General features: G+C 54.4%; 1 protein-coding gene across 2 annotated transcripts; it reads right to left on the bottom strand.

Moving 5' to 3' along the window:
* Window positions 1–21: 21 nt before the first annotated feature.
* On the bottom strand, window positions 22–9104 carry MSTO1 (misato mitochondrial distribution and morphology regulator 1). 2 transcript variants are annotated; one of them, XM_020797341.3, is made up of 14 exons: window positions 8871–9104; window positions 7967–8090; window positions 6721–6790; window positions 5853–5928; window positions 5516–5561; window positions 4946–5087; window positions 4710–4827; window positions 4381–4512; window positions 3953–4105; window positions 3161–3292; window positions 2678–2862; window positions 1676–1780; window positions 1458–1573; window positions 22–315 (listed from the first exon to the last, which is right to left on the bottom strand). In XM_020797341.3, the coding sequence occupies exons 1-14, from the start codon at window positions 8949–8951 to the stop codon at window positions 83–85; spliced, it is 1713 nt and encodes a 570-aa protein (XP_020653000.3). In that variant the 5' UTR covers window positions 8952–9104; the 3' UTR covers window positions 22–82. The 2 variants fall into 2 exon arrangements, with proteins under 2 accessions (XP_020653000.3, XP_078238406.1); XM_078382280.1 differs by lacking the exon at window positions 8871–9104 and adding an exon at window positions 8414–8710.
* Window positions 9105–9379: the final 275 nt, after the last annotated feature.

Below are 9379 nucleotides of genomic sequence, written 5' to 3'. Positions count from 1 at the left end.
GCAGCCCAGGAACAAAGGAGGTGGATTTAGCGCATTTTATTATAGGGTCATGTTTTAAGGGTCAGCTGGTGGCAGAAAGCGGTTAGTCTATTTCGTCCTCCGAATGGTCCGACGAACCGCTCTCTCTGTAACAGTGCGAAAGGGTCCTCAGCCCCTCCAGGGCCTCCAGGAAGTCGTCCATCTCGACCCCGACGGAAAAAAAGCTGGCCCAGCGCCGCACGTCCACCTGGCGGAGGTCCTCGTAAAAACGCCCAAGGGTGCGGCGCAGGATCGCCGAGGCCTGGAGGGCCGTGAAGACGGGGACGCTTTCAACGGCTGTGGAGAGAGGAAGGGAAGGAGGAGGGAGGCACAGATTTAGAAGACTCCCTGTAGAGCGTTTTTTTGCATTAACGGACAGCTGCTCCGAGGTACGAGACACCAAGGGAAAGAAGCCGCTGAGAACCTTGATTATTTATTGAGATTATGTTTCTACTCTGCTTTTCTACTAAAAATGCATAAAAGAGCAGAGAAAGCAACTCGCAAGCTTCTGAAAGGAATAAAAATCGGCAGAGTGGGATCCCACCCCATCGACGGGAGGGTTGGCTCCAAGTGCACACGTACCCCCTCAATGCTCAAAAACACAGATAGCAAATGATTTTATAATATTGAACCGTTCGGTGCCGGTCCATGGGTGCGGAAACAGACCTCCCACCTGACCCGCACACACTCACCCCCCCCACATAGCTGATTTGCACAAGGGCCTGTGTGCCTGCACAAGCACCGTGCTGCTGTTTGCATGTGTGCGCAACACACTTGTATGCGCATGAGCGTGGGGGGTGCCCTGCCTTCCCCAGCCGGTCCACGGGGTGAAAAAGGTTGGGGACCCCTGCTCTAGTGAACAGTTGCGGAAACCATATGAAACTGGGATTTAAAAAAAAATTTAAAAAATATTTTCAGTCTGTGGATATGTGATCCAGCAGGTGCCGATTTCGCAGATAAGGGGGGGGGGGTTCCTACTGTAAAACCAAATTTAATGTTAAAGAAAACACAAACACAACAAAGGATCAAGTTAAAAACTACCCTGCAAGGTAGCTTAGACATCAGATCCTTGTCTAAAAAGAAAAGGTGTATTTACTGCCTTAAGATCAGTCTTGGAAAGGGAAATCCGCCCTTAGCATTTCGGACAGCGAGAGATCTCCCACCCAAATCCTGCTGGAACTGGGCCTTTTGTGCTGGGTCCCGAGTAAAGGATGCAGGAGGCTGTCCCTCCGACGCCTTCGCTGCATTTCTTCCCCAACGCTCTGCTGTTTCCACACGGGTTTCTACTGCGTCTCTGGCCGTGGTCTCCTGCCCGGTGGCTACCCATCCGCCAAAGCAGGAGCAAGACAGGACAGGAAGCAAAAATGAATTCCCCCCCCTTGGTCCAAAAACCCGGAGCTCAGCGGTCCCCTTCTAGGCGAACCTGGAGGCGCCCTTACCTGCCAGAGTCTGCGGTGGCTTCTCCAAGAGGAACCCGTCTTTGTTCAAGAGAGGGGAGAAGTACTGAGGGTACGGAGGCCGGATCCTGCAAGGGCCTTGCAGCAAGTGGGAAGTGCTGTGGAGCAAACAACAGCCGTCGTGAGCCGGAAGCATCTCGGCCTCCCCCCCCCCACCCCAGGCCGGCCACCCGCTTCCTCTCACTCCCCGTCTCACCCACCTGAAGGTTGTGGGGCAGACAGTGTGCACGTAACGGGCCAGAACCTCCTGTCCGGTTTCGCACATGTGGAGGACGGACTTCGGTTCAGCGCCGGAGGGGATGCGGCTGCAGGAGAAACAAATGGAGCAGGATTGAGGACCACGGAGGGTTCTGGCAGTTGTTTTCAATGGCAAGATTTGGGTCTCTTAAGAGATAGTTGTTAGGTGAGGAATAACAGAAGTTGGGCCTACTTGCAATCCTAACCAGCAGCTGTCACACGGATGCCCTGCCTTATTCCACCACATTGCCTGGCAACACTTAGTTAGCATAGAGCTTGGCTCTACTTGCAATCCTAACCAGCAGCTGTCACACGGATGCCCTGCCTTATTCCACCACATTGCCTGGCAGCACTCCGTTAGCATAGAGCTTGGCTCTACTTGCAATCCTAACCAGCAGCTGTCACATGGATGACTCTTATCTCACCACGTTGCCTGGTGGCACTGAATTAACAAAGTATTTCCATGCCACCTTTCTGCTGGAAAGAGTATCCACCATGCCAGCTTCACAGAAGTATTATGATATGAAGTAGTTCCGAGAGAAGACACCAGCTGGATTTTCCAGTGGTACATTATACTAAATAAATGTGAAAAGCCTTAAGTCCAATTCAGGGGATTTAGCTGGTGCCTAAAAGAAAAAGCAGGAAAGAGACCGGGCAAATGGGAAAACATTCCACAGCTGGGAGAAAAAGACAAAAAAGCCTCCACACTCCAGCCTGTTCTTCTGCAGAGAAAGGCCTCCCGCAACCCACTCCAGTTGCCTTTCTAATTCCCCACCATGTATGGGTGTGAAAGCTGGAAAGTGAAAAAGACAAGTGGGGGGGGGATTATACCTTTGAAATGTGGTGCCGAAGGAGAGCTTTCTGGATACCCAGGATGGTCAGAAAGATGAGCAAGTGGGCCCTTGAGTAAATCAAGCCTGAATGATCCCTGGAAGCAATCCGCCCCCACCCCCCAAAGGCCTTACCTGACTTGGCGCTCCTTGCTGATTCCACGGAGAACCACCGACTGAGCAAAACAGTGGGCCCCTTTGGGCTCCCCGCACGAAGACAGGGAGGTCCCGGGGAGAGAGGACTGGTGGCCGCTCAAGACATCAGGGAGGAGCTGCTCGTGGGACACCGGGAAGGGCACGGCAGCCACGGCAGCCGCTACCTGGAGGAGAGGAGACAGGAAGGAAGGGACGAGAACTTGAGTCGCTTCTGTAGGTTGCCACCTAAAGATCAGCCCACAGAAGCCAGGCGGCCACCAATGAAGGCCTGGCTCTTTCCAAGGAAGTCAGGGGTGGGAGCACTTTCTGCAGCTACTTCCATGCACACTTCTGGCCAGGCCTGACCCTCTTTTCCACCCCCTTTGCGGCTACGAATCCTGCAGGGTCCTGGCCTTGAAGAGACAGAGAGGCTGGCGGAAGAGAGAGAAAGAGAGACATCTGGCGATGGCCACACTGCCCTACCTTCCTCCCGGAGAAAGTCAGGGCTTCCGCAAGGTGCACCATAGAGAGCGTCGAGGCCTGGAGGCGGTAGGGGAGGCTGAGCGTGTCCAGTGCCGTGGCGAGGATGGCGCTGGTGTGGTAGTCAAGAGATGCCTGCAGAGGGTCAGAAAGCCGAGCCATGCTGACTGCCGGGAGTGAGCCTTTTCCCCATCACCGGGACTCCCGCTCCGGAAGAGAGGCCGGCGGGCCGCAGGGTGGGGCAAACGCTCCGGGGACCCTTCTCCCCACCCGCCAGGACCGAGGCTGGCCCTGAGCCCTCAAGACCGACGAAGACCAGAAGGGAAGGGGAGAAAAACCTTTCTAGGTGGCGTCTGCAAATGTAAAACCACCCCCAGGGTTTATCCGGTGCTTCCATTTGAAAAAAAAAGGGGGAAAGGTTGTGTCACGGCGGACTCTCTCAGACCCGGAAGGGCGCCCAGGTGTCTTGAGGTGGATCAGGAAAGGGCAAAAGACACCGAGGGAACCGCTTGCTTTCCAGAGAGCAGGGCGGACAGTGCTTCTCGAGAAATGGGAGTGCCACCAAGCCCACCCCCCCCTCGGGGGCTTATGGCATGCCGGTTTATACTGATTTCATCCCTGACTTTTCATCATCACGTTTGAGCAGAAGGTTGAGGGCGAGATGTGAGGAACCCCAGAAGCAGGACTGGGGGGGGGGCAGGAAAGGGTCCCCAACCGCCAGCCACGGAGCCCAAGGCTCTCATTCCTCCCTGAATCGACTCCTTATTCCTTCTGTCATCACCACGTACCGCTCACCTCGTAGTGCAGGTACGGGAGGGCAACGGGGGGCTCCGGCCGGAGACCCAGGCTCCCGTTCAGGGACATAGGGCAGAAAAGCGAGCTGTGGCTGGAAAGGGTCACAATCCCCAGGACCATGTTCATGAGCCTGTAGAAATTCCTCTGCGGGATCTGCAAGAGGGGAGGAAAAAAAGAGTCAACCTCTCTGTGTTGCTGTTATCTGCGATCGGATCCATTTCTGCTCCAATTGTTAGAGCCGTACGACAACGGAATCCATGACCTCTGGCTCCAATCCAAGACTGGAGGCATTAAAGAGAAAACTGGACCACCCTCCGTCAGATCTGCTTTGGTCTGGACTCCTGCCTTGAGCTGGGGGTTGGACTGGATGGCCTCAGAGTCCCCTTCCGACTCCTTGATTCAAAGCACAAAACCCGTTTTAGACTTACGGTGGATTGCAGCACTGGAGTGAGGCCCCACGTCAGGATTCCCTTCCCGGCGTATTCATCCTGCAGCAACTCGGTGACTTTCGCTCCGACCCCAGAAAACCCGTTCTGCAGGTCGCAGAGAACTTGGAACCCCTGGACGGACGAGGAGAGACGCCGCGTCAAGGCCTTGAGACGCCGAACGGGTGTCCGTGCGTTAAAATAACAAAGGGGAGGGCAATAAAAGCTCAGTTCCGGAAAGGTTACGGGCAAAAAAGGAGAAGGAAAATAAAAGAAGAAATTCAAGAAGAACCCGCTTCCCTGGTCAGACAAGAGCCGGCCGCTGGACTCGCCTGCAGATAGTCACATTCTTCGACATAGAAATGCAGCCGGTCTTCTAGCTCATCCAGGTAGCTCGCATCGCGCAGGAGTTTCTCCCCTTGCCCAAAAGCTTCCAGGCGGCTCGAATCCCTGAAGGAGAGAAGCAGCTCGGCTGTAAAGGCCCCTCCTGGGGCTTTCCACCCATCCCTCTCCCCCCCCCCGAGGCCACAAGAAAGGCCACGCCGGCTGACGGAAGGAGGTGCTTTACCCTTCGTGATTGTACTGGTGGATGGTTATGACGCTCCGAGGGTGCAGGGACGTCCGGAGGAAGTCGGACCAGGCGTGCGCCACGCTCTCCAAGCCGGATGTCTTCGGGGCCTCGTTCGGCCGCTCGAGACGCGGGTGCCTGTCTGGGGAGACACAGCGGAGAGCATGCTGTCCAGCTGCGCTCCCTTGCATCGGCTGCTGGCGGTGCGTTGCCGGCCTCCGGCAAACGCCCTCGTGATCCCAGCAGAAGCTCTGCTAAGGGGAGACCACGGTCCTGACGTTTTGACCCACAACCCTTCGCCATTCTCTGCAGGGAGAAGGACCTAGGATGTTCTCTCTTTCCCTGCTAGGCTTCAAGCCAATGAGCTTCCAGCTCCTGGCGGAGGCTTCTGGGAGTTGTAGTCCAAGAACCTCTGGGGACTCCAGGTTGGGAACACCACCGAGCAATTGGATAAGCGAGGGCTGGCCATGTCGTGAGCTGGCCTGCCGCCAGCGTCGCCCGCCCAGCCTGTTCCCCTGCTCTCCACCCCCTCAAGGAAAGCCACGCAAGCCACAGCACACACACACACACCTTTGCCACCAGGAAGAGTCCGAGAAGCTAAATCGCCATGGGAACTCTGAAATAATGAGAGAGAGAGAGAGAGAATGATTTACACCCGAGGCCTTAGAGATGAGCAGCATCCATACACTCCCAGGGAAACGGAATTATTTGAAGTGGACAGCGGTGATGTGATAAGCAGTGCAATAAAGCTGCAAAGCAAACCTGGTTCTCCTGTTGATTCTCCAAAAATGAAACCGGAAAGAGGAACGTCAGGAAGACATGCCCGATACGGGCAGGCAAAGCCAACGCCCCAGGATTGAGAGTTCTAGATGAAGACGTTGGCGCTGGGGGGGGGGGGGAGTCTTACCTCCGGCCTGCTCAGGCCTTGCAGGAATGGATTGGCAGGGGACGGATCTTCTTGGTGCGTCGACAGATTCCCTCTCCTGAAAAAGGAAGTCCTTTTACTATAAAAAAAGATCTGGTGAGGGGTTGAAAAGCGGTATGGAAGAGGCGGTCTTTCCCCCTCTGCTTTTAAATGAACAGAAGGGACGGAATATTGCTTTCTAACCTGATCAGGTTGTACACAGAGATTAAGTCAGTCTTAAAAATAGTATTTGGCACCGTATATAAGTAGATATAAACAATCAGAAAATTGTAATAACATAGTAATCATTCTCAAATAATCACAGAAGCGACAGCCTTTCATTATGGATTCCCCAAATTTAGACTTAAATGAATCTGGAAAGAATGGACACCAGAATTTAATCGTTTTTCCTTCCTTCTCATCCCTTTTTCCGTTTATGTTGTAAGTGTGCGCGCTTACAATCAAGAAACACATTAATTCCTGCTGGTAAATTCTGGTGCTTTTAAAAGAAGTTTTAACCTCTGTTGGTTCTTAACTTTTCATTCCATCTGTTCAATCGTCTCTCTCCCCCACAAAAATTGGGGGCTTCTTTATTCTTTTCTTCCGGGAGAGAGGATGGATTAAATATAAAAAACAGAGCAGCGTCGCATCTGAAACCTCAGGGGCGAGAAACGTTTCTGAGCAGCAAGAATCAGAAATGTTACGCGAGTCGGTTGAGATTCTCTTCCAGAGAACGTATCCTAAGCCTTCCAGTATAAAACGAAACGAAGGACCGACAGCTCTGTAGGGAGCAGGTCTGTACGCGTTGGGTGCAAATGGGGGGGGGGGGTCTGTTTGGGTTTTGGGGTGGGGAGGGTGGGGGGGGACTCACCATGCTGTGGGGCGGTTTGTGTTTGTCTCCTCGTACAAGCTTCCTTCTTGCTTCAAAGAGCCCAGGCTCCCTGCGGAGAAGCAAAACACGGACATTTCTCGAGACAGCAGCTGGCGAGCGGAGGCCCACGAGCCGTGGGGCACCCCAAACTGGAAGGGAGCTGGCAAGCACCCAGAGCCCCCCCCATTCTGCTCATCATCAGGCACTCTCAGGGGGTCAAGGCGGCAGGAAGGGGGGGGGAAGCGCCACTGGATCAGACTCCAAAGGCTCACAATCTATTCTCACGATGGATGTCCAGCTGACTCCCGGAAGCCCATAAGAAGGATCCAGCATCCTCCCCAGTGCCTGGTGGCATTTCCTTTGCACGCTTTGCAGGACCCACGGGTGGCATCAAAGGTATCAAGCAGGTCCCTCCTTCCGAAGGAGAAGACCTGCCTTGCACTGAGCAGGCCCTGGGTTCAATCCCTGGCATCTTCACTCAACGCGGAGGACTAAGGTTCAAGTGATGCCAAAGGCCTGGTCCTGCCCGGGGCTGCAGAGAGCCATGTCTGGTTGGTGGGCAAATACATACGGGCTCTGAATGCTAGATCTCTCGCCGGTTCGGCCACGGGGAGGAAAGGGGAGAGCCGTAACCCACTTGTTTGCCGAAAACTGGCCCGCTGTGTATGGACTCCCTGAAACAGGTCGATCCTAGATCGATACAGGATCTCTTTAGAAGCAACCTCATGGGAAGACAAGACTTGCTTGTGGGGGGGGGGGGGGGGCGCGCGACCCTATAATGCTGGGAAAAGCTGAAGGCATCAGAAGAGGAAGACTAAAGATGAGGTGGCCGGACATCATAAAGAAGGTTTCAGCCTTGACTTTGCAAGACCTGAGCTGCTAATGACAGGTTTTACTTATCCACAGTCTCAAAATATTAAATTTAAAAAAACACAAAAATATGAATTTCCATGGCGTGCTTACCAGAATGGGCCACTAGAGGGAGCCAAAGACCATGATATGGACAGTATAGCGTTTGTTCTTTCCGCAATTTTCGGCATCCGCGGAGGGGAGGGGCCTGGAACTGATCCCCCCCCCCCGCCGCGCGGATACTACGGTCCTCCTGTGACAACCCACACATGCCTTAGTATCCGTGGGGGAAAACCGAGAAGGAAAAGCGTTTGGAAGGGGAAAGGCCGCAAATAAACGTACACGGAAGGAAGGTGCCCGGCTTCCGTGCAGGTTTTCGCGCGTGCAAATTACCCACCTTTGAGATCCATGAGGATGAGGCGGGGTGTGTATGTTGCACGTCCTTGGGGATTCCTCCCCGGTCGAAACAGCACATCGTGGCGAATCGCTTCATCGGAGTCACCCTCGCAGAGCGAAGCTTCCTGGGAAAATGAAGGGGGGATGAACCGAAGAGTCCCGCACAAAACGCCAGCAAACAACCCACACCGTGCTCAACAATAACGTGTCCGTTGGCCTCAGAAAGGGATCCAAGACTTAGTACCCTTTTTATGGCAGTGGAAACAAGAACGACTCCCCGCCTCTCTTTGATGAAAGGAAAACATTTTATTAACAAGGAAATTTATTTAGGTACGTATTTCAGAGCCTGAGAAGCAGGGCCTGCCTCAGCTTTTTTTTTGTGCAGAGGCCAGGATTTTTTTTTAACACATCTTAGAAATAAATGACTGGGCAGCAATTTATTTATTACCTATGTATTCAAAATATTACTGATTTTGAGAACAGCAGCTCTGGTTGGTTGGTTTCAAAAGGGGTTTTATTTAGCTTTCTGAAATCATTAGGAAACAAAATTACTATTAACTTCCTTAAAAAAAAACCAAAGGTTACAATCTGCCCTTAAAATGAATACTATGTTATCTTTACACGAAATTGAAAAAAAATTAAAATTGTTCGGTAAACAAACTGGGGAGAGGGGTGCATGTGACCGTATGAAGAGTCCCTAGTGGAATAGGGGCGTACACGGGTCCATATCCACATTCACACGTACACCTAGACACGGGAAGAGAGGGGGGGAGCAAGCCCCGCCCACACACAGGCCCCGCCCGCCGCAGGCACTTCCTCTGTTCCCCTCCACGGCCCCGCCCCTCGCGGGGCGCATGCGCACTCCTCCCCTCCGCGCCCGCTCGCCGGCCCGCCTTGTACAGTACCTGGATCCCCCACCAGTGGGCGCCGACGCTCCCGGCGTAAGGGCCCAACTGCAGCGTCACCACCTCGCGGGACCCCGACATCCCGGCCTCGCGCCCTCCGTTGAGGGGTTTGGGGGGGCGCTCGGAGACCGTTGGCGGGAGGGGCGGGGCCCGCAGTCTGCGCAGGCGCGGGAGAAAGAAGACGCCGCGCTCGTGCGCCGCGCGTGCCGGCCTGAGGGGGGAGGGAAACGAGAGAGGGGGGGACCGGCGGGCTCTCATTGGCTGGCGGCGGGCACCAATCCCAAGCGACGGCGTGGGCGGGGCTGACGTCTCCCCTGCTTGCCTTCCTCCGGCTTGCGGAAAGAAAACCTCCAGCCTTGATTGGCTAAAGAACCAGGAAGTGGGTGGAGCTACAGCGGCAGGCGTCGCACGCAGAGGCAGCGGACTTCCGGTGGTAATGGAGGGGCGCCATTTTGGCTAGGGCGCTGGTGGAGCCAGCGGGGGGGCCGCTCTAGCCTTCCATGCATCTA

The sequence above is a fragment of the Pogona vitticeps genome, chromosome 15, assembly GCF_051106095.1.
Source record: "Pogona vitticeps strain Pit_001003342236 chromosome 15, PviZW2.1, whole genome shotgun sequence".
NCBI lineage: Eukaryota > Metazoa > Chordata > Lepidosauria > Squamata > Agamidae > Pogona > Pogona vitticeps.
This window is presented reverse-complemented; position numbering and strand designations above follow the sequence as displayed.